This window comes from Cinclus cinclus, chromosome 4 (genome assembly GCF_963662255.1).
Source record: "Cinclus cinclus chromosome 4, bCinCin1.1, whole genome shotgun sequence".
In the NCBI taxonomy this organism is placed as follows: Eukaryota; Metazoa; Chordata; class Aves; order Passeriformes; family Cinclidae; genus Cinclus; species Cinclus cinclus.
This window is the reverse complement of record NC_085049.1, coordinates 50,562,604-50,588,695: the sequence shown is the minus strand read 5'-3', so window position 1 is coordinate 50,588,695 and position 26,092 is coordinate 50,562,604. Positions and strand designations below refer to the sequence as shown.

Here is a 26,092-nt window from a genome sequence, read left to right as displayed (position 1 = left end):
ATTGGTATCAACCAATACATTTCCTTCTATATGTGGCATTGGCAGGGGGGAACCACACAAAACTCCATATACTTCCTGTTGATCATAATTGTTTCCACAGATATTTTTAATTGCTCCACATTGAAGTACTTTAAAGTAAAGGTTCTTACATCCTTTTCAATTCCAAACAAGAGAGTACTGGGCCAAACACTGAGGTTGCTTAGCAGAAACACATGAGCTTTGAGAGATAATTCTACTTGCAAACATCTCTGTAACATTAAGAACCAGCCCTCTTGTTTTCAGATCTGAGTATTATAAGTAAGAATTCATATTAGCTTCTTTCCTTTATCTGTTTAATGTATCTCATATAAAAATGTGATGAAGAATATGAGGAGCTGAAGTTAAACAAAAACACCCCACAGATGAATTGACATTTTTTGCAGTACTCAAAGGAATCTTAAAATTTTGAAGGACAAATAACTGGTTCTGGAATAAGAATTCTCTCATTGTAGATATCTAAACTAAAGTACATCAGCTGGAAATAAGCATAACCTAAAAAAAAAAAATCTAACTATCTCTGTGGGTCTGTTTGCCTTTTTGGTTTACAAGGCATTTCAACATCTAAAACCCACACACATGTGGGCACATGGGGCCTCCAAAGTAGTGGATGAGATATTCCAGAGACAAAGAAAAACACTAATCCATGCATTCTAAATGTAAAACTACTGCACTGACACTCTTAAAGGCATCCAGTGTTTAACAGTCTCATAGTTTATTGTACCTTATCCAGCATTGCAATTGCTGGCATTTAAGCTCTGAACTTAGTCTGGCTTGTACTGAAGGTAATTATTTTGGGTTTTATTAGCTCATTAATTTGAGCACCAGTTGCCTGGATAAGGTCTTTTGTTTCACCCTGATTCCTCAAATGCCATTCTAACCAACACTAGTGAAGCACTTACCCATCATGTTATATAGGCTCTGTGGTGCAAACTGCCTCGGCATTTTCTGTATTGCTTCTTTGTAAACTGTAAGGGCCTCCTGAAAAGAAAGACACAGGTGGGAAAACACCAACTTAAAAAGCATCCTTTTGCATATAAAGTAAAACCAAACTATCTTCTTTCCCCAAACGAAAGGTATAGAGAAAACAGATCAGCATCAAAAATGACACAAAGTACAAAATTTCTCCATTTAAAAAGTTGGGTTTTTTACCTCAATTTTACCAAATTCAGTAAGGCTTATAGATAAGAGATCAAGTTAGTTCAAATATTGCAACTTCATTTCTGGGCAAAAGTAACAAGGCCATTTTTTCATACCTCTTAACAACTGATAAGTTGATAAACATAAAATTCTATAGACTGTCAAAGAATATGGAGTATTATAGAATAGCAGACAAAGGACATTCTGATGATTAACTACACTAAAGGACCTAAAAATAAAGGAATCATTGTCTACAGCCAAATAATAACAAAGCATAATCCTCACAACTGAAGTCTGTTCAACAGAAAGGATGAGATGCACTATAAAGTCAAGAAAGCCAAAACTGGAATCCCTTTGCAAATATGCTGTCTCTTGAATTACCCAATCACACATTTATTCAGACACCACTTTGGATGCTTGCTGGTCAGTCTGTTAGCTCTGCATCAAACAATCACAGCTTATGAAGGCAGCAATGGCCACCAGGAAGAAATCTGAAGTTTTGTATTCTTAAAATCTCTTGTATCCTGCAGGCACAGAACTCCTGTGCAGACAGCATGCTGCTGTTCTCTTCTCTGTATATATGCATCAGCTGTGTGTATTTTAACCAATTAGTAACTCCATGTGACAGAGCTGGATGCAGCAGACAGATGACAGGGAATCTGTCCAGCCTGCGCATGCCTGATCTTAAACAGCTGACATAACTGTCATGGTAAGGAACACTTTACATGGATCAAAACCACTCACAACTCCTGTTCTGAAGTATGCCTGACTATGCAAAGAGAGAATGAATTTCTTTCAAATACTGCTAAAGGTCAAACCTCAAGTGAATTTCCCGTTTCAATTAAGTTCATCAGGGAAAATGGAGAGGAGTCACAACAGTCACAGTTGCATGTGTAAATGAGATGGGATGGCTTGGGTGCAGTTTATTGTTACATTAAAAATACCCAAACCACTTAGGTCAAGTTATCTGAAAATAATACACAATGGAATGTTTTTAATCACCAAAGTTTTAAATTATTTCGACTGGGTCTTATTTTTGGAGACTTAAATGCATAATTGCACTTTTCCAGCTAAAGATGGACTTACTGTGTTTTGAATTATAATGGCTCTACACTTTAGGTTGACTGGCCTTTAATCAGGTTTTATTCTTGCATAGCAGCTATGGGTACAAAGCCAAAACCAATGAACTAACACCAATTGGATGTGACCACTGCTAATGTTGACTCTGACATGAGAACATCATGCTGCTAATTAATAGCATTACACTGGTAGATACAGAGAACAAATATTCTCTGTAGAGAATGTGAATTTTGATCTGGTGAAATCAAATCAATTCATGCACATGATATATTTTGAAAGTCTGAGTGGAAGCAACATGTATTATTCGTATATGAAAGTTTTGTAAGTGTATTATATACAGATGTGGAATCTTACCTCATAGTGTCCTTGTTCATGAAAAAGTTTTCCTAAGTTATAAAGACAGCTGGTAACAGAGCTTTTATGAGCATGAGGATCTTTTAGGTTTTCATCAGGGATCTCTGAACACTTCACAAAAGTCCTCCTGGCTTCCTCTGTCTTCCCTTGGTTCATCAGGATGATACCAGTATTTAAATAGGCAGCTGTGAAAAGGGAAAAATGTTATCTTTCAATGGAGTTCTCTTATGCTGTATCTACTGTTTCAATTCTAAGTAGTACCTGGTAGAGATCCTGTGGTGATCTAATTTGGTTTTTGAACAACATAGAACACTCATTTGTGTGAGTGTGAACATGTAACATATGCGAACATATAAAAAGTAGAAGTTCAGAGACAAAGAAAGAAGGTAACCATAAAGACTGAGTAAGGAGGTAAGGAATCACTGGTTAGGCAGGATGTTCTATTTTGTTCCTCTTTTTAGGACTGTATAAAAGCATATAGCACCATTGTTTGAAGTATTCAAAAAAAAAAATATATATATACATACAGAGAAGATTAATACTGAAGGTACAAAAGTCTCAGCCATCTTAAAGAGAACCACTAAATTTTGGAAACTATTACTGGCACCACCCAAATGATTATTCTCCATTTTCCCCAGGCAAGAAAGAAAAAAAGGAAAGGACTTTAAAAATATTTGTATTATTCACCCACATAATCATCAGGGACTGGCTGTAAGAAACAGAAAACAGGAGCCTGAAAATTTGGGCAGTAGTAATCTGTGGCTCAACACCCCAGATAAGCATTTTAAGTTCCAGTAGTGATGCTGAGTGTTAATATATTATCTGCTTCTTACTTGTACCACATTAAATGTAGTTGTTTACCAATAAACATTTGCTTTCAAGAGCACAATTTCACCTTTTGCTTTCTGACTTAAAAGCTCCTGAAAAAAAAAAGAAAGCGATATAAAACAGTAGGAAAATTTTCTAAGGAAACTACAGTCAATATTACAAAAGCTTGTACAGTTAAAATACTTACAAGCTAGTGTAGGTCTGCTACCAATTGCCAGTTTATAGTAATGCAATGCCTCTGAAAACCTGCTGTTTTCCTGAAGTAGTAATCCTCTGCATAAGGAAAAAAAAAAAAAAGAAAAAAATAAAAGAGAGAGTGAGGTGTGAGGTTACTACGAAGACTAACTTGAAAACAAATACTGAAAACAAAACTTGGATAACAAAGAAAAATATGCTTACTGGTAGTTCAGAGATACAAGCACTCACAGTTCAGTGTGAAAATTATTCCATGTATGAAGATGGATTCATAGACATCAGAAGCATTCAAATAGCTTTAACAAAGCAGATGTGAAACAGAATAGTTTGGGCTTTTTTGGAAACCAGGAGATTCATTTACTCCGTTGAGAAAATGTTAGCCTGCAAGACTTTTTTAAAGTGGATAGAATATGATGGAGGTATCTATAAGTCATTAATGATTAGCCTGGCTTCTTGTCTTGACCTGAAATAAGCAGATCTTTTTCAAATGCCTTGTAAATTTAAGCACCCAAGACTTCACGAGTTATGTTAAGGAGCCCCCTTGTTGAGAAATTTCACTAGATTATTCACTGTAAAGGTGAGCAAGCACCTGCAACTGTTCTGTTTTTTCCAGTATTTTTTATACTCTGAACAATTTTACTTATTGAAGTAACTTAAAGATGATACTGAATATTTCCAGTTTCATAATCGATGGGTTTTAATGTAGCTTTTAAGACAAACATCCTTGTGCATTATGATTTATACCAGCTACCCCCAAATTTCTGAGAAGTGGTCTGGGCATCATTGATATGAATTTATACTGTATGCTTCATTAAGGCTCAAAGCATTACAGTTTTCCAAAGTTCCAGAAAACGGAAAAAGAGCATATACAAATATATTCAAACCAGAATGATTTAAAAATCCTTAAAAATTAGTCTTTTTGGAGTGGACACTCAAACCTCACTATCCAGGGGTAAACATTCTTTGTCATATAGCTCAAAATATCCAGGAAAACACAGCTGTTTTTCTAAGGTGGAAGCAGTACCATATATACTTGCAGTTTCCCTAACCTACAGCAATTTTCTTTTCCTCCTCTATCCTTTTATCTGCTGATAGACTTTTGAACTGCAAAGAGCTTAGTATTCTTTTACCTCCAGTCTCAAATCAGAGAAGATTTTACTTCCCTCTAACATCTCAGGAAGACTTTTTGAATCAAACCAGTAAATGTCAAAAGATGAAAAGAGAAGGGCAATTAGCTGAAGTAGCCAGCATCTGCGTTGTTTGCTTCTTGTCAGTGGGTTAGGATTAAATGGAATTGAGGAATATATCCTCTTTTTTTTTTATACTATCCTATCAGCATCATATGACCTCACTTTGAAACTGTTTCCCAAATAACTTCAGATTCAGTAATAAATAATTTTGAATATTAACAGAACTTACATTTAGCAAGTACTTGCAGTAAAGTAAGCAATGAGGGAATACATTCAGGATACTTTTTGGCATGGCACCAAGGTTTGTAACTACTATCAATTATCTTGCAAACGGCAAGAGGTATGATCATCAGGAAAGAAATAACATCTAAATTTTCTAGAAGCTGAATTTCGTTTACTCTGAAAATTTTTATACACTGTCCTTACTTCAAGGAAGATTAATTATGGTACTTTGATCCTGCTTGCTATTGATAGCAGGAGATTTAACAGAAAAAAAATGAGGTGTATGGTCTGACATTTAAGGTACTTATAAATTTTTTAAAAAGCAAAAACAGTTTGCTGTTCTTTTGTTTGCTTCATTTTTTTGAAAGCAAAACCACACACAATTTTGAAAAATTTTATCTAAGAAATTCCATTCTTATTTTAGTACTGGAATAAATAATGTAACATATTGAGAGAAGTAATGCAGTAATTGGTCAACTTCACCAAAACAAACTACTTTGGTAATTGTACAATATTTGTGGTTTTGTGATTAAAAGAACTTCTATTTGCAATTATTACAAATGAATATTTTGCATTCACTACATTGTCTAATACTGACACTTCTGATTTATTACTTGAGACTTTGAGGTGTTGTTTTTTGTTTTTTGTTTTTAATAACTTCTCTTCCAAAAGATGTTTTTCTTTTAAAAGCTGTTCCCTTAACTGTCAGTCTGTCAGTGTGTGTCTCTCTCTCCCTCTCTCTTCCTCATATATATAACCCAAGCAGCTCAGATGAAGGACTGAGTGCTGAATTCCACCTAATAATTAGTGTTTTATTTGCAATTTTTATGAGTTTGGGAGAAGAAAGAGAGGGAGAATATAATCTTACAAAGGCATGAAACTGCCTCTTCTTGTGAATTTGGTCCTGATTGATCACTACTTTTCACTGTAGCTTCTGGCAGTACAAACATTACTAGATTTATGAATGTCCAGTGTGAGATTAAAGAAAGTCAAGAAAAAGCTCTAGATGCTATGGAAGAACATCCCTCCGCTGGAGTTCACACCTTGCAGGCACTGCAGATTCCAGCACCTCACCCCCCCAGTGGCCAGGGCTGTATAACTTGCCTGTATAACCAAGTGTCCACTACAGCCAGGAGCAGATCTGTTCTTGACATGCCTTTCATTTCTTTGCTTACACTGCAAAATGATAACTGCTCTCTGGAGATTTTTTGCAAAGGGGAGAAGGAGCAGAAAGACCACAAAGGCATCAATACAGTGAGAAGTGTTGGACATAAGCCAGAGGTGGAACAGAGCAGCTGACACATGTTGAGTATGTACCTAACTTCTGTGGTTACAAAGACATAAAACTTTCCTTTTCCTTACCCAAGGATGAACAAAGGAAAGAATACCCTTGAAGTAAAGAGATTGATAAAAAGAGTTAGTTTAAGTGATGAACTTGGATGAAGACCTGAAAGTCCTTCTGGCATTTTTAACTTTCTACAGTTACTAAAAATGCCAAACTACATAAAAAAGCCTAACTGCCAAAATTCCCCCACAAAAATCCAAAATGCAGGAACAGTTCCTTCAAGCTGATACTTCCAAAATGTTTTATTCACTCCAGCTCACCTTCCCAGTTATAAGGCAGACAAATGAAAATGCTAAATGAAATATGCAACTTCTGTGCAAAGACAGTTTCCTGACACAACTGGAAAAAAAGTGGCTTAGTAGGACAAGTACCATGAAAGAATAAATGAAAATGAGGAAGGTCTTCTTCACTGTGTGGGTGACCACACACTGGAACAGATTATCCAGAGAGGCTGTGGAGTCTCCCTCACTGGAGATTTTCAGAAATTGTACGGACACAACCCTGTGCCATGTGCTCTGGGATCATCCTGCTTGAGCAGGGAGGTTGGGCCAGATGACCCACTCTGGTCCCTTCCAATATTTCTTTGATTCTGTGAAATACATGAAGATAAATGTCTTTGGAAAAGAAAAAGCCACTTAAACCACAGGACACAGTGGACAGTTCTAAACTGCCCATGAATTCATTTAGGATTAATTAGGAGACAAGTTGTAACTATCATTAGCATCAAGATTCTGGAACCTTACAACAGGATTTTATTTTTTTTGCCTGCATTACTTCCATCTACTTTTACATGGGGTGTTAATCATTTATGAAAAAGAGGATATGAGCTGACTGCTTGCAGGAGTAGACTTCTCCAAGTGACTTAGGAAGTGGCTCAGAATCCTGGTTTTTTAAGATAGGAAGAAAAATAAAAAGAAAAAAATGAAAAGCAAGTTCTGAATATCTGGAAATTATGCACATAATTTCTGTAGATAGAATTGCTTGTTTAGTTCATGCAGGAAAACACTTCCCCCCCAAATGAGTTGTTTTCAACCTTCCTGAATTCTTAAAGCTGCCAACTTTTACCTATCTTGCCTCGCCAACGATAAAAAAATCTTCCTGTCTTCTTCCTCTTCCTTGGTTTTGGCCCAAAGTCACTAAATACTAATGGCACAGAAATGTTTTCAGAGACCAGAAGGCAGTCACAGGATAAAAATAAGCAGTAGATGGTCTATGGTCTTTCTCAAGTTTCATAATAATTTCTTCCCTTTGGTAGTCCTATTCTAGTCAGCTAGTCTGCTTACAAACTTCTCAGTGACTAAAACTGGCATAAATTGGCCAAATACAATACACAGGAACAGCAACTGTCAAAGCAAACACGTGTGTTAGTGAAATATTTATAACATTTTCAACCCAGGTACAGCATTGAAACAGTTTAATCAATTTTGTTTACTGATTTATAACAATTAATATAGGGCCTGTTAGCTATTATTTTGCTGTGACTGGGGTGCTTCAAGCCGCATTCATCCCATTGATTTCAGGTGGGATTATCTACAAAGGACTGTATCTATTTAAATGCTGCACTGGCAAACAAAGAAAGGAATGGAAGAAAATCCTTTTTTATTCCTCACACAGATGTGGATACAATCACACAGCAAGAGCAGATCTGCTTTGCCTAAGGCAACACTTCCACTGTCATTTGGAAGACTAGTGGGTAGCAAGGTAAGGATGCTACCACAAAATATACTCTTTTATCAATAAGAATCAAAAATACAGAGAATAACCATTTCCTCTGCAGAGCTCACTAAGCAATCTATTACTCCAGTAGTAAATAAAAAAAAAAACAACAACAACAAAAAAACCACCCCTAAACTATCACCCTCAAAACAACCCAGAGTCTTTCAGAGCACAGCAAAATTGTTATGTTCTCCCAGATCTGGGGAAGAGCTTCCCAAATGAAAGCAAATTGGTCAGCAAATATAGTCCCATTTTCTTCTCTGTTACTGGTACAGTTTGGTTGGGAATACTACCTTTTCAGAACCACATCAACTTGCACAACCCCTATTTCCCTGACAGAGGGAGGGTTGCTATGAGGATGAGGAATAGCATTGCTCCTGTCTCTCACTGCTCTGGACAATGGGCAGTGCTATGCTGTGTCTGCAGTCCTCAAACCAGGTGCCTATTCCCTCTCATGTGCCCCAGTAGTCAATATAGATAGAGAGCTGGAAAGAACTTCCTACAAGAGGGGTCTTTCTTGAAACTGAATGGCAGCCACAAACCATTATTTTCCTAATTTTATAAAATGGTGGATGTTTATGCAAAGACTGTAAGTGCCCACAATTTCAAATATTGAATATGTAATTGAATAGCTAGGTCACTGAATGCCTTTCACCTCTCTCAAATATGACTTTGAAAACTATCTGTACTTCATATAGGTCCTACAAAGCATGCCAGAGAAGAGTTTTGCACTGCAGGAAACCACCAGTCACCTTTGGGTGTTACCTCAAGAGTCAGTCTCAAAAAACAGCAGGATTTTATCAAGACATCTTTGGTTACAAGACACAAATTTCAGCTGCTGCCTTTGACAAAGGAAGAACCAGTGGCAAAGCAGAGATTAATTCCAAACAGGTTGCAACAAGTTTGCATTCACAGCTGAGAAAAACAAAAGTTTCACCAGATGACACATCCTCTTTGATTTTTAACTCAACATCCTGAATGATAAAAACTTCTGGGCTATCAAGGAACAGGAACCATAACCTTGACTTGTTTCCTACTAGGTAGGTGCTGCAGGAACTTTGTCTGGGGTTCAACCACAGTTCAGCACAGGTTGGTAGGTCATACTGCTTTTAGACTTTTGTGTCTCTGATAAGGAGATTCTTATGCCAGCACTCTTAAAAGGCAGGGAACACATTTTCTAACATATAAAGCCTAACAACAACAGACAGGCAAGAATTTTGCTTATATTCGCTTTTACCTAAGGATGCAGAGTTAATTAAACTTTGCTTCTAAAACACTGCAATCCTACACTTTCTAGGATAGGAAGTATTCAATAGTGGCTGAAATTTCTAACAGAAACATGAAAAAAATTCCACATTTATTGATATAACACCCTAAGTTTTCCAATGTAAAGTTTATGGAAATTCATAATCCAAACTTATCAAAAGAAATTAAATGATTTGAATAACGAGCTTGTACTCGCAGTGCTATATCAGTAAAGGTAAAATTAGATACTTCAGGAAAGAAGTAAGGGGCTGGCTGATTGCTAGAAATCCATCTTTTATAGGGCACTGTATACTCCAAAGTTACAACATTTCAAGCAATTTGTATAATTTTAAAGGAATATTCGATATCTATGACAGATTGAGAACATCCTTATGATCACTGAGAAACTCAAGGTAACATACATTACTATGTGGATGACAAAAAAATACTCTAAGCCAAACCAGGGCTAAACATATGCAAAACTGTCTTTTAACTGATAAACAGTATTATTTTAGATTTACTTTAGATTTTAGATTAATTATAAGCAATTAGAAACAATACAAAAAGCCCCACAAGCTTTAGGTAACAATCATAAGGGTAACAAAGACTGAAAAGCCAAAACAAACTAAAATAGCTTGTTTTTAATCTACTGAGTGTGGCCTTGCTTGAAAGAATAAGCTATCATTTCTCTACAGCTCTGTCCTTGGTACTTCACAGTATTAAAATGTATGGTTTTCTCAGTTAAAAAAAAAGCAGAGAAAGATAGATTATTTTATACTGATTTACTACTCTATGAAATTTAGTTGAAAACAGCAGAGCTACATAGCTTTGAGAACACAAATATAACATGTCCATAACCAGGCAAATCTTCAAATGCAGATTATGTAGCTATGCATTAATGCATTTTAAAATTTTTAAGTGGCAAAAACAGCTGTAACTCACAGCCATAAGGTATAAGTCAAAAAACAAAAATACAGTACTGAATTCAGCAATTCATGTAGTCTGTTAAATTCCTTGTATGTTAATGTATTAGTAGTCAACTTCTAAGCCAACCTCACATTTCAATTCATAGAAAAAGAAGGAAAGAGATCAAGCACTTCTGCTTAGGTAGTTTCTCTGTTATCCATTAAAATTGTGAATTAATAATTTGGTTTTTAGCAGAGAAGAGCACTTGGATTTGTTATTGCTATGAGTGAACACTGAGCTGCACATGCCAATTAATTTGCACCAAATACTGAGGCATAGGTGCTTAGAAACAATAATGAATACATGAAAGGTATACAGTACTTCTAAATAACTGTAAAGATACCTTTTTTCCCAGGAGTTCTATGGAGTGATTGTTTTAGTTTCAAAGGTGGCACATACTGAACCAGAAACAGCAAAACTGGCTGGCCTCTTGTAAGCACATACAAGACATTTTCCACTACAGAAGATATTTGTAAAAGGCTTCCACAGAACTACGTGCCAAGGATGGGTTTAACTTGCAAAGGAGCTCCTGAGGGTTTGTGCTTAAAATAATTGCTTCATTGGTGTAATATCAAAGGACACTTCATTTACCATCTATTTTTCATGCTGGATATTGAAGCATCCAACACTGACAAAGCCTATGAAAAGAAAAAATGATGCAAGCTTTTCAACTACTGTTGAGTAACTGAAGGTTTTGTAAAGCTTGTTTAAAAAACATGGGATTCTACTGTATTCAATGTAGTAGTAAAAAGGCTAAGAAGTGAAATTTACTTCTTATTCCATATATATTCCAACCAGAGTTTTAGTTAAAATCCTTCCACACAATTCAGTAGAATTTCAAAACCTTTTTTGTTCAACAGAGGTAAGGGCTTATAGACATATACTTGGTATATCAATGGAAAACTGGAAGACTAGCAGCTTATTCTGAGAACAGCCAAAAGACTGAAATCTGATTTGTTTTATGTCCCTGTCTTTATCGTCCAAACCCCTTTCCTCTTCTTACTTACCCTGGTATTGACTTCAGCTTCTCCCTACAACACTGTAAGAGACAAAAGTACTATACAGGCGTACAAAAATTTAATAGTTATAATTTTCACCTTCAAAATGAATAGCATATAGGAAATATACATTTTTTAATCTTGTCACTTTATTTCCTACAATTTTCTGCTCAGTTCAGAAGTTATTTTTTAAATGTGAGCAGAAGATTCCTCTTAAAAATGTGTTTTTCATACTCCTCACTGCCTAACAGAGAGGGAATTTCCGTGCATACATGTATTTGTATAACCAAATTATTAGTAAAAATACACATATTGTGAAATACAGATTTAATTTTTGAACAGAAATTCTATCATTAAATTATTTAGAGTTTCTGGAATTCAGCTCATTTGCTTAATTGACAGACAAATTAATGAAATGGTCAACTTCCTTTTTAAACAAAAAAAATAGTAGAAATACCTGTTATGGTAAACTTTATTTTCACATATTGTAAGCAGTTATTTTCAACTGAACTTACAGGCAGAATATTATTTTTTGATTGACTGATTGATTGATTGATTTGAATAGGCTTACTATTTGAATGCAGTTTTTGCACATTTTGTTTATCTTACAGTTACACTTTCCTGCTGCACGCAGAATACTATTTTCGAACGGCTACCTATGGAATAGCAGTCACCTGGATTCTGCCCTCCACACACATCACAAAACGAGAGCATGTGGCTGGTGGAGGTGACCAGCTTGTCGTGCAGCAGAGCCCCCCTCCGAGGGCTTGTGCTGGCTGGGGCAAGGCAGGCAGGAGGGGGAGGAAGGGCGAGGGCCAGCAGGACAAGCAGTGCTGACCAGGGTGCAGGCATGACACCCAGCTGGGACAGCCAGGGAATCAGTCCTTCCCTGATGGGGCTAACAGCACCATCCCACCTCAGGGCAAAGCTTGGCACGATGCTCTCTTCCATCTTCATGATTTGGTACATTACTGAGATGGGAAATCTTTTCCCCAGATGAGTAACTATTTTGATGCTCATCTTATTTATCTTCTTACTCACCTAGAACAGGGTTCAAGTAATTAAACTTTATTTAACCTGTGCTGCTCTGAAGTCAATCACAGGAGAAAAGTAATTTGCCAATTTAAGATTTCAGACCACTGGAGCTAACAGAAGGGTATTGGTCTGTGTTTGGAAGGGCTTGCACCCACTCTGCCCACCAAGTGTTATTCAGACTTTAAAAAGAGAAGTCTAAATAACACCTTGCAATTTAATTGAATCTCAAACAGATGGAGGGCTACACAGCTCACCAACTCATCTACTGGTACTTTGTTTAATGTAGGGTTTTTTTTTTCTTCTTTTGAAGCAAAGAGATTGGTAAATTTACCTCATCCCTACCCATTATGTGTATATACAATAATGTTGACCAAGAAAAGAATCCTGTCCACCCCATAGTTTAAGGAGCACAATTAATGAAATAACTATTACAAAGCAACAAATAACATTGTCTCCATTTCCAGCAAGTAAATCAGTAGTTCTATTCACAACAGGTTTCAAAGACAATTTAATCCCAGGAAAGCCACACATACTTACAAATTATAAAGCATATCAGCCATGTTGCTGCGATAGTACAAGGCATTTCTATAGGCGCTTTCAGCTTCAGAAATCTTGCTCTGGCTCTTGAGAACATTTCCAAGGTTACCCCATGCTGTCAAGAGGAGAAAACAGTATTCAGAAAGAGCTACAATCCAATTACACATGACAGAGTATGCAAGTATCAGGTAGTTTCTCAGGGAGACAAACCCCACAAAGAAACTATTTTTATGGAACAGGAGGGGAGGTTGCCTTCTATTTTTTTTTTTCCCCCCCCAACCCTCTGGTTCTCTGCATCTTACTGTGAGACTCACATTTCATAGAGGTGATTTACATGCACTCTGCATGCAGATAGCTTTTGGGCGGCAAAAGGAAGGTTTTTACAAAAAAATACGTCTCTAGAAATTTCCATAACAAAGGGAAAGGACCATTTTATTTCATACTGCCTACAAATAAAAATCTCCAGAGTCAAATTTGGAACTGAGGCATCTTTCTAGTTTTAACTTTTTTTTTTAAGCCTACTGACTGTAAACAGCAAGAAATTTTCCAGAGTAGACATAGTCCTCACTGAAGTATTAAAATTTGATATATGACACAGAAATTTAAAGAAAAGTTTGGTAAATAACTAGGATTAAAATATGCCATATGGATATAAACATACTACACAGATCACTAAAATGCATTTTTTTCTACTACAACAACATGTGGTCCCTTTCCATGCAATTTATTATGTTACAAAATGTGCTTTTATACCCATCTATAAAGGACTTTAGGTAAAAAAAAAATATTTAAACTTGCATGTGTTCTCTTTGCAGTTTTGTTGAGTGGCACTTAAAAAAGCTACTTAAAGAAGGAATTGGAGCTAACATTTTATAAAAATACAACCTCTGTTACTCAGAGTTTAGGAACCTAATTACAGTTAGTGTGTGTGAACATGAAAACAAAACCACAATGCGCTTATAAATGCAAAGTTGTTTCATAAAGAAGTTCTACTTTCATACTTTTTTACATGAAAGAAACCAACGGAAAGATTATGTGTGTCCTTTCCACTAAACACAATATATGTCAGAATATTCTTCCCTCCAGATGCACTTAAACATTAGATAAAGTAGCAACTAACACCAATACTTCACTTGAGCCCTCTTTTTTCCCAAGAATTTGCATCAGTTCTGACTAATGCAAAATGTTATGTTAGTTTTAATGTAACACTGCTATGTAGGTTGATAATTGAGATAGGCATTTTTTTCCTCAGAAATTGCATCACTTTCAAGCTGCTGTGGTTTGTTGCAGAATCATCCTACCACAGGGATGGAAACAGCAGCAAACACAGAATTTCCTCTGAGCAGAAAAAAACTAGTCATTGCTGGGGAAAATATAATAAATCCATTTAGAATTCATTAAAACTGTGTAATTCAACTGAGCACAACATATTCTGTAAATCAAAGAAAGAAAATATATGCAATATTTCCATAAGAAAAGAAACTATTGCTTCTGTGAGTCAATTCATTTTACCCTAGTATTTAGTGAAAAATAAATTATCAATCCTTACTGATCAATACTGATCAATCAACAAAAGTCACAAAATATTTCATCATTTTCAAATACAGCTGCTAAAACTATTCTCAGGTTCACACAACTTTTACACTTGGCTAGCATATATGCAAAATTCTGAAATTTCCCCATTACTACTACTCCTCCTTTTTTACACAAACACTTTGGAAGTACCAATGAACATGACTAGCCAGTCTGTAGGCATTAACCCTTGGAAGAAAAACACATATTTACATATAAGTTTTAAAATTAATTTGTGAAAACATGACCTCATTTTGCTTTTGCAGTAGATGAGCATCCTGTTTCCCATAATAGCACATTCCATATAATCTATAGGGATATTTGTTTTCACTCTAATCTCCCATAACACAGCATTACACCAAACGACCATCTGAGCTACTGATAACAATTTCCAGCCACATAGTTATTTACTCCCAACCATTCTGAAGCTCAGTAAATGATAGGATGCATAAAAGGATGATTCAGTGCATCTTTTCATCTGTTAAGACTGCAAAGACACTGTTTCAGTGTAATAGTTTTTCCTCTACACTTCATTCCATGCCTTAGGCTCTAATAGTTATCTGAGTTAACATAAATTTTAAGACAATATTTTAATTTGCATTTTGCAAAATAATCTGTGTCAAGCTTTTCATATCAATCAATAATTAATCTACATTATTCAATTTAAAATTTATTCCATTTAGACTTTTGTCTAAACCTGTAAAACTGTGAATTACTAACATTATGTGATGCCCTAGAAGAAGAGACAATAGCAGAAAACAGCAAACATAAAACATGATAATCTGACAATCTAACATTAATGCAAACATGAAAACCAAGGTCTTTTCACTTAACCAAACTATATAAGTTTGATATAAATATTCACATCTATTAAAATACAGAACTAGTTAGAAGAATGACCTAGCTCTGGCTGGTGATAGATACATAGAGCACATGTAGAGATGATACTCATGCACCCAAGAATGAACAGTTAATACCTGCAGTAACCACGTCCTCTTGGGTTTTGGTATATGAGGAAAAGAGGATGGTGTACATACATGGAGAAGAGACTACGTGAACTTCTCAAGGAACTTCATTTCTGTTTTGTCTTAAGTAATGCAACTAACCTTCAGGGGGAAAAAACAAACAACCTTCTAATTACTAACTTCCATGTCTAAAACAACATTTTTTCTTCAAAACTGTAATAGATTGGTTCAACCATGGGCACATTCAGAAACAGGAGCAAGGTTATACCTACTAAATTACAGCACTCAACTATTTTCCATCTGTACAAAGAAAAAAAAAACTATTTAAAAAAAACCTTGGTCAGTAATTCTGGAATTTAGAATGGATGTTTATTCCAATTATTCTTGATAAATATTTTTCATTTAATATTTATATTACCTAAGTTGCAAAAGGGGACATTTAACGTTCAGAAGATATGTGTTTTGTTAAACAGCAAAACAAGAATAACATTGTCTACTCTGCCTGTATTTAAGAAGCACATTTTCTAGAGAAAACTAGTAAACTTTCAGCTTGCAACTGAACTATGAAAACAAGTGAGAAATGGAAATTGTTGTCTACAGGCATCTTAATTTAAATAAACATTTCCTTTCTACTGAATCAAAGATCATACTATGCTATTCAGTGAAATGAAGATGATAAAGCAACAAAGTGCCATAGAAGAGCAGTCAGATGGGTTAAAAGCATGTATGCTGATTTCTTGATTCAAAGTTTGCTTTAAATTAAAAAAATCAACATCACAAATCATTAATAAAGATAATCTGAAGTATTAAATTCTGATTCTTACCTGGCACCCTTATATAATCCACAGAAAATTAGGTAACAATGAAATCTATTTGGAAACTACCATTCCATTAACATATTGCTCTCCAAACACTTCTGCTGAAACATGAAGAGGAAAAAAATCCAACTAGAACTGCCTATTAAATCACTCAAATACAGCCTGGTAAACATTTAAAAATAATATAGCAAAGAAAAGGAAAATGCTGCCTTTACTTCTATGTTATGAAAACATACTTGAAAACTAATGAAAGAAGATGCAAAACTTAAAAAAGACATTCCCTATTCACGTGAAATTACTGAAGTTTGGTAATACTTTTCTCACCTCATGCTATCAGACTTACTCACATAAGTTAATCCACAAATTGATGAACGCATTAAGGAGTGTGAACTAGATTATTATTTGAGTGAAACAAACTACTTGAGAAAAGACTGAAGTATTTAGGGAACAACTCTGTAATTTGTAATCAACTTGTCAGCAGTTCTAAACTAGAACCTTCAGTTCATAGAAAAATACACATCAAGCCAAGAAAACCTCATTGGAGCTTTACATATATTTGTGTATTATTTATTATTTTTTAGCTTGTGAAATTAGAAATAGAGGTTGCAGTTTGCATTCCTTCTCTTTAAAATCTTTCACATTTCTTTTGACTTGTCTATGAAAAAGAAATGAATGCATGACAATTAGAATCTCTATTTTTTTTTCTTCAGTAGTGTTTAAGGATGAAGCAATGCTGGCCCAGAAGAAAGCCTTCAGTTTTTTCTTCAAGGAGGAAAGTTTCACCAACAGAAGAATGACAGGCTTACCCAAAAAAACCTCTGAAATCTCAACTGCACATTCATAAAAACATAATGAAAATACTTCAACATCTAAAACAGTTTTTCTACAATGCTGAGTCACTACCACTCACAAAGACAGCCAGAACAACTAGATCATGTTTATTAAGTGGTTTGAGAATGGAAAAAATTATCTAAATGCTACAGGTTGCTACTTTCAAAGTGGGACAGGTTTTGCATGATTTCTATACTATGACTTGTATAAGGTACTTATATTTTTCCTGTTATTTCAAGAGAATAATGACTTTTTTTCAAAATATGTAATAAATTCATGCATATAATTTGCAGTAGTTTTCCTCTGAAAACTTCACTCATTAGTAGAACATTTTGATCAAGTTACCTCCTTTTCCTAACTCAACCACAACACTGCCCAATTTCTTGTTTCCTACAGGAATAATGGTTTCTACATAATCATAATTTATGTGTTTAATCTACTTTGCACACTTTTTTGTTTGTTTGTTTGGTATCAGTGAGCATGTGGAAATGCTGAGAGAGACCATGTTAGAAATCTATCCCCTCTTAACTTTTACATATTCTTCTATGTATTAAGGCTGTTATTTGTATCATTTGTTCAACAGTTCATTTGTTGATCAATTGCAGGGTTTTTGTAATGACAGCAGGTGAAAGAAAAACAGAATTGAAAACTGCACTGCTTTGAAAGCTATCCAGCAACATGTCAGCATGGGTACTAACCAACTCACATTTGGCAGGCAGTGCTTTGGTTTTGTTTCTCAGTTCTGAAACCCTGATGCAAATGAATGCGAACACATGACCTGTTCTACTTCTGATACACCCCCTTCACCCTCTATGTTACAGAAAATTAACTCTTCCTCCTCAAAGGACAGCAGAGTGACTCTGGCAGCTCGATGAACCTGAGAAATGAGACTGAGCAGCTGCTAGTGTTCATTGGCTTCACCATTACCTACCACCCTACAGCCAACCAAGTTCTGCCACAGTCTCCCTCATGCTAAAATGATTTTTGTGAAGAGTATGGTATCAATAAGACAACAAGCTGATCCAAGTTAGGGAAAACAATGAGAAAAGGATGACCACAGTACCTTTAACATCTAATCTACTCATTGTTCTGTTCACAGCAGGGCCCAATCACACCTTTGCACAGCTTGGTCAGTTAAGTTTGCATTGCAAGTGTGTGAACACCATTAAGACATTACTGCCAAGAAGTTCACATTCCATAAAACTTCACAATGGTCAGGAAAAGAGTTGTGAACAGTGCTGATCTGAAACTCTCATTCTATAAGGAACTGTATTTTATAGAAGCAATGGATATAAATCATGTAAGAAAGGAGGACAAATGAGCATAAAAATACAAGTGGAAGAAGAGGACATGTCTGGGCATCCCAGTCATCTCGAGATGAACCCTGAGGAACTCTTCAAAGCCTCACAGTGCAAAGAAGTGACCAGGTACTAAATTTGTTAAATTATGTAACCTTCTTTACAGTAGGCTTCTAAAAAATTATCTAAGATATATTCAAAACTATCACTTATGTTCCAAGTGATAAACTGCAAGCCAGGCTCTTGCAGCAATGGCAGGGTGCTGAAATGTCAGCCCTGGTCCTCCAAGCTCAGAGCAGATGGACCATTGTTGGCTTCTTTCCAGAAAAGGGGAACAGTGAGCACAGGGTCTTGGAAACATCTCAGAGCAGCCACAGCGAGAAGAAAATCAGCATTTGAGTTTGGCAAACCAAGAGAATCTTCAGATGTGCTCAAACGACGTATGTCAGATTTGGAAAACATAAATTAGCTCATATTCAGATAGCAGGCTTTTCATAACACTTCAAGTTGACTGGTTTCGTTTGTTTTGGTTTAAATCACTTAGGCAAGACAAGAGCCTGTGAAGCTTTGCCAGCTGAAACATATCTCCAGTGGTATGGAAATATAGGTGGCAGGAAGGAAGGTAGGTAGGTCATAAAATTACCTCCTTCATTTACCAGCGAAACTAATTAAAGACACTATAACTATTAACTAGCATCTTTAATGGTCCATATTCAAAATGCCTTCTGTATTTTAAGACCCTACAGGAAAGTTCAGTGTGCTAGAGCATCCAAGGAAAGAAAAGGAAATGGCATTGAGAATTTAGTTGTTCTATTTCATCATTTTTTCTGCAATTTAAAAGAAAACCATACACAAGCCTCTTGTGCACACTGTAATTGCATCAGCCATCATTTACTTTTAGGGTGCATGAGGATTGGCAACAATGACAGTTCAGGCTTAAGTAATAAAAACCCCTGTTACAAAGGAAGGTTATTTGAAATCTTAAAATACTTGTATTTAACTATCTACATTGGGATTTTATCCTACCACAAGTGGTATAAAAAGGCATATATGTAGATTACTGCACTGTCCTTATTAAAGATTAGTTTCTCTACCAGATTTATGTAAGTGGACCTGAATATGTACCGATACAAAATCCATCACAGGTAGGAAAACGATGACATGTAATTCATGGTGAAAATTTTAAACAAAGAGGAAATTTTCCAAGTTGTCATATGTTGAATAAAAAGCAAAATAACAAAACAACTGAATGATCATCTAATGCAATTAAACAAACATGCTTGGCTTGAGCACCAATGTAGATAATCTCGTTTTCCTCTAATTAAAAGTAATTCTTTCCCTCTGAAAAAAACCTCAGGCTTATACTGCAGAACATGCAAATATGGACCAAAGGTCTCTCTTTTAATCAAACTGGAAAATAAAATCTATAATTTTCTGGCAAAAACAGTAACTTATGTCATTCTGCTTGATATGCTACGAAAATTCATCTTGCCAAAGCTGATTCCTCCTTGACCAGCCTGTCTTTTTTTTTTCCTACACTGTAGTTTTTAGCCCAGATGAGCTTGTTGAATGATTTTGCAGAGCAAAATCAGTGAAGACAGGGGAAGAAGTGACAGTCTGATTGGCCCATGTCTCAATGTCTCATGTGTATTTATTTTAAAAAAGCCTAACTATTAGTTAATAATAGCACTTTAAGATTCATAGATTAGAGATGCTGTTGTACTACACTCCAAGAGGGAAAAAAAAAAAATCCTTGTTTCCAGACCTCTACACATATATAAAGGCTTTCTCATATCCTGCTGAACAAGAATCACATCCCACACTGATTTGGGTTTCAGAGGAAATTACAGCACTTCTAAAGAACTGAGAGAACACTCTCACTGCAGAATAAATTCAGAATTTGAATTGAACTGTAAACCACTTTCCTTCAGGTCTTCACCATATCTGGCATAACCAGATTGTTTTGCTGAGAGCAGGCTGCGTGGGGCATGCACAAATGCCCCAAATAATTATGGCTGTTTCCCAAACAACTTACAAATTACCATTCCTTCTACACTGTTTAATCATCCAGAGTGGCACTACCATCCATTTGGAGAGCCCTACACTGTTTTCAGGGAGTAGGCTTTTTATTTAACTTTCAAACAATTCCATGTGGTTCATTTGAACTAACTCTTCCCAAGTTGTGTCCTAGTTCTGGCCAGGACAGAGTTAATTTTTTTACAGAAGCCAGGCAAGGTAGCGCCTGTCCTCCCAGCTACCCTAGCAGGCATGGCCAGACCCTAAGGTTATTCTCCCATCACTTGCAAGATCTCTCTTTTCCCATTGTCAGGGGAGAAAGAGAGCATTTGGGAGAGTCTGGGTGGGAAGCAGTATTCCTAAACCACAACAAGCTTTTAAGAGTGGCAGATATAAAAAGTACTTCCAATTTATTTTAAGAATCCTGTAGAACATTTATCCTTCAAATTCTGATGTTTTTGTTATGAACAGAAATTTATGAACCAAAATATTTGTTATGAACCGAATTTATCATAATAAATATAATAAAACATAATTAAACATAATTCATATATAACAGACTTATATAGCCATAACATCATATATTATAAATGATACTTTTAATGTGCAATTCTAACCTATTATTTTGTTACCTAAGTACAATCATTGCAAGGTTCTTACTGGTGGCCAGAAATCTTTAATACATTGAAAGATGATACCTTAAAGCAATTTCTTTTTTAAAAGTAACTAAAGCTGAAAATTACTATAGAAGTCAAGGAAAATATCCATGCAACATTTAGTCAAAAAAAGACTAAGTATCAGAAAGTTCTAGCAAAGACGTTGGGAAAATGGATGATTACTTGTTATTATGTTTCTCTGACAATTTTAAAAATATTAACTGAAAAGCACGTCAAGAATCACCATAATGACTATATATTCCGATATATATTTATCAAGTGGCTTAGGAGGGATGTTATACTGCCATAAACACAAGGAGGTTTTAAAACAACCATGAATCATCCAAAAAAAAAAAAAAAAACAAACTAATATCTTATGGTAACAGATAATATGAGTTTCATTCCAGAGAGAAAAATTGAGATTAAAGTAATTTTTTCATAGACTAAAGAGGAGTTCATTAGCAAAATTAAAACTGACTCAAAAATACCTAACTCCAGGTGGTATGCTCATATCACTGGTATTTCTTAACAGCGATAACATGCAAAACTTAAGTGTACTTATCAGAAGATTTGATATGTTTAAAACTTGATGCTTTATACGGCAATCTGTGCACTGAGATCACTTTCTCTCTCAAGCCTTTTTCCCCAAAACCTACATTTTCTATTCTGTGCAATGTTCTATTAATAATAATTTTATTATTATTGACATTAAATGAAGCAAAGGAAAAAGAAATACCTACTGTACAGAGTAATATTTGGGCTGTTGGGCTAAACATGAGTTTTGGAGTTTTGCTGACAAGTTACATATAAAAAACCCGAATATACACACCAAAACCCTGAAATGCAATCCCAAATGCTAAAAGTATTTTTAAATGGCCTATGCAGTATTTACTAGGATACACACCACTCTATTTAGGAGGTATACAAAAATGTATAGTGAACAACAAGCTGTGTGCCAGACCAATAGCTATTCAAAGCTCTGAAGGCATTAGGGGAGATCTTGTCAGCATAATGTAAGCTCTTCATAATAAACATTTTTGAAGAATGCTGTACCTTAAGATATTTCATCTCTTTTGGTTTCCAGTCATCAGTAGTAATACAAAAATAATAATGGAAAAAAATGTTTTATTGCATCTTTTTTGTTTGTGGTAAAAATGGCTTCTCTACCTAGTTTAGTACAAAGTATAGTAACTGTTTAACCTCACTGAACTGTCAGCTGAATTTTTAGTTAAGCATCCACTTTGTGCAATAGGTCAACTATTTCCTGGAAGGATCCTCAAAGACTACTTACAAACGCAATGGCACCAGGAGACTAAAATTTCATCAGTAAATATGATCAAGGAACTAATACCCCTGTGGCAGTCTAGTAGTTTAAGCCTCTCTATTTTCTAGTTCTTTAATCAACATCTATACCAGGTATGGGAACTATATCATAATGATCTTTGATGTTCAGGTGTGGACTGCAAGGCATGAAATTACCCAGAGGAAGATTATACTTTTTGAAGCTTATTTTTGGTACCACAGGGAAAACTAGAGTTAATGAGGCATAATAAGCACAATTATTTCGTATGTCATTACTATTTTATATTAAGCATAAGGCAATCATCACCACAGAATGACCCCCAGTCTAACTGGAAAAGATGTGACAGCTACCACCCACTTTTAGCTTTTTTGTTTGTGTTTACATTTTGGGAGGCTTCCTTTGCTGTAAAAGAACATTCAGATAATGAGAATGGTTTTATATCAGTTGGACTGCTCATTAAGTTGAAGGCAGAACTTGTGTCTTTCTCTCCCTACGGTCAAAACATTCATACACCCACTTCAGAGTCCCTAAACTAAATTAGTCAGTCTTGCATATTTCTCCCTTAAGTGCTGATAAACTGTAACAAAGGTACTGCTTGGACCACTTTAAAGGTATTTGAAATACCATTCATAACCAAAACAGAAGAACAAGACCAGTAAAGATGCAGCTAAGGCATCCCAAGTCCTCACCAGGACTCCCTCAGCCAAGGGATGGCAGCTGCCTGCCATACAGTGATGCAGTCAAGAAAGCTGGCACACACAGGGTAGTTTGGAAGCAGCTTCACCACTTTCTTCTCACTTGACTCACCACAGTGCATTTTCAGATTTTTTTTTAAGAGACAATCCACGACCCGTGCTTTTGAGTATTTCTTCCACCTTGTCAATGATTGACAAAAACAGCCCGGAGAAATGTAAACTGCAGAAAGGCTGTGGCTGCCTGCAGGAGTAGAGGCTTTTTCACCCGCAGCAGAACACTACTCTGTCTGCATTGCCTGCAAGGTACCCCTGAAGGGATCAGAAAAAAGTACCAGTGAGGCGATTATAACCCATTTCCCCACTGAGGATTGAAGATGGAGAAGATGCTGAGTATGTTTGCCTGAAAGTCCCACAGCAGCAGATGAGATTATCATTTTACACATATCACAACACAGAGGAACTGATAATAAACCATCACTGAATGAGACAACTTCCTTTCCAAAGCAGTTCAGCCACGTTAGTACACAAATGCAACCACACTAAAAGCTTGCCTTGAAAATGCCCTTATGACTACAGCACATCAGCTCAGTGGCACACAGCATTCAGCCATCAGTGGCATTCATCCTGCCAGCCCAGAATACAGATGAATCCTCAACAAAACACTCATCTTTTTGCTTCAGTAAAGCTGGTCTTCACAGATTTCTATTTCTTTATCAGTATCCACACTGTGAGTTTTTCAAGGGATACCTTGTTGCTTTTTAGATTACAACAAAAGCAGTTCTTGTTCAGAAGAAGCTCTTTGCAGTAGAAGAGAGAAAAAGCAGGACTATCAGGGAAAATGATCCTGCCACTCCACAATTTTCTGAATTAAGAAAATACTCTTGAGGAGAAACTTGCTATGAGTTGAGGAAAGCAGAGAAAGGAGGAGTGACAGCCTCTCCTTAGTAGACTAAAATAAGGAAAATACTTAGTCCACTCTACCATCTGAGTAGCCTATTGTCCCACTCTCTGAATAGCCTAATTATTACTAGCATTCATAAAACTAGAAAAAAGAGGCAAACAAAAATAAATTGTTTTTCGTATGTCAACCTCATTTAATTACTGAAGACTAGTTTGAATAGTTCATCTCCTAATGCTTTGGCAGTACTGGCATCCAGTCTAGTCCAGTCAGGCTTGTCTGACTATATAAGAAATAGAAAATAAAATTAGCATAGTCAAAGATAGGGATAATCTTAGAAATATTCACAGTAATGAACAGAGTTGGGTGACAAGTCACATTAGCTAGGGGTTTTCTTATACCCAGCCTGGTTTCAATGTATGTGGGCTAGTAAATATTCAGCAGAAGTTTAACAGGATATTTTAAGCAGATTTATTTAAGTCAGCTCAGTCATGTGTATATCATTGCATTGACATACTGTCTTTGCTTTTACACATCTTACAAGATGCTTAATGTCAGCTTATGCAGCAAGGAACCAGACGATCATACACACACGAGTCTGTGCATGATGAAAACAGCTCATCTTGTCTCCTGGGAGCATAATGCCCAGTAGTCTAATTTCCAGACAATGCTGCAGCCAGTCCTACTATTGGGCAAAAACAAGCATAGTTGTTTTTTTTTTTTTTCTTTTTTTAATCACAAAATTTGGCTCATTGCAAGCAGACAACTATTAATGTCTGGAGATCTCCACCAAGGACAAAAATGGAACATGAATTAACTAACCAAGTTTAACACTTTTCTTTCCAAGGAATTCCAGTGTTTTAATACAAGTTTTATATTGTGACTAAGCTTGTAAGTCTCAGAGCTTCATATAATCACTCTGGTGTGCTGGCTCACTGATCAGTTACTTCATTTCTTGCTCTCCTGCACTAGTTTAAAAAACAAACAAACAAACAAAAAAAGTAAACCAAATGGGTTGTGCTGGCTCACAATTTAAAAAATTCACTTACTGCAGCAACAAGTAATTTTCCTAGGGTGAGAAAGTATATCAAGAAGAATTACAAAATCAGACTGACAAGCTACTAAAATGCTGCTTTGCTAGGCATTTTATCTGCCAAATCTACTTTTTCACTCCCTATCAGCTCACAGTAACTACCTGCATTTGCCTCTTATTATCACAGCTTTTAGACTATGGCATGATATAACTGCCTAACCAAAAAGCACAACTCTATCAGCAGATGACTTCACATGACATAATGGGTTGCTGAGCAGAGGCCTGAAAAAACTCTAGTATTTAAAGTGCTGTCAAGTTTTTCTTTCACAGACAGGCAAAGCAATCAACTGATCCCTTCTCAGTTCTGATGAACTGTGAATAAGGAAGGCTTAGTCAATGTCTACATTGCACTCACAGGTGATATTTTGACCATTCTCATATAAACTTGCATGTGTGCCAAGAGCAGTACAGCCAGGCAGCACGGAGTTCAGGATTCAAGCTGGATCTGCCACACATGCTTCAAACCACAGAGCCACAGCTAAACATTGTTACTGATACCTAAATTGGCAGGTTTACTGCCTGTTTGGATATGTTTACACTAGCTGTGGTCACATCTCATTACAGCATAGATATAACCTTTGAGACATGGCTGGGCAATGTTACAAATAGCTGATATTTACACATGAACAGGAAGGCATAAGTATTCGACAATAACTCTTTACAGTACTCCTAGGCAGGGGGAACTACAGTCATTTCCTAGGCTGAATTATATGACCTAATTTCCTCATTTTTATTATGTAGTATTGACGTTACTTGCATCAGATGAAATAAAGGAACAGCACTTCCCTGATGTTGTCGTTTCCTATTTCTTGTATTTTCTAATCATAGAAAACAGAACATTTTGAAACTAATGAAAAATCTTCCCTAGCATGCTATATACCAGATTCCAAATAGATAAACACAAGGGCAGGCTCTATAATACTAATAATGCATCTTTAATTTCAAAATACAGAACTAATACCACTGAAAACGAAAGTATCCCCTTACCTTAGGGTTTCCTTTTCTCCATGTTAATGCCAAACCTGTAACACCTAATCAAAACACATTCTTGCTTTTCCCC

At 35.9% G+C, this 26,092-nt stretch overlaps 1 protein-coding gene across 1 annotated transcript in view; it reads right to left on the bottom strand.

The window, feature by feature from the left end:
- The window catches only part of TMTC2 (transmembrane O-mannosyltransferase targeting cadherins 2), a 231,215-nt gene that overhangs the window by 64,019 nt on the left and 141,104 nt on the right, over window positions 1-26,092 (bottom strand). The window contains exons 4-7 of the mRNA XM_062491239.1: window positions 12,888-13,002; window positions 3,626-3,711; window positions 2,611-2,795; window positions 939-1,017 (exon numbers count right to left, since the gene is read on the bottom strand). Of these exons, the coding sequence (XP_062347223.1) occupies window positions 939-1,017; window positions 2,611-2,795; window positions 3,626-3,711; window positions 12,888-13,002 (465 nt within the window). The remainder of the gene's footprint in view (window positions 1-938; window positions 1,018-2,610; window positions 2,796-3,625; window positions 3,712-12,887; window positions 13,003-26,092) is intronic.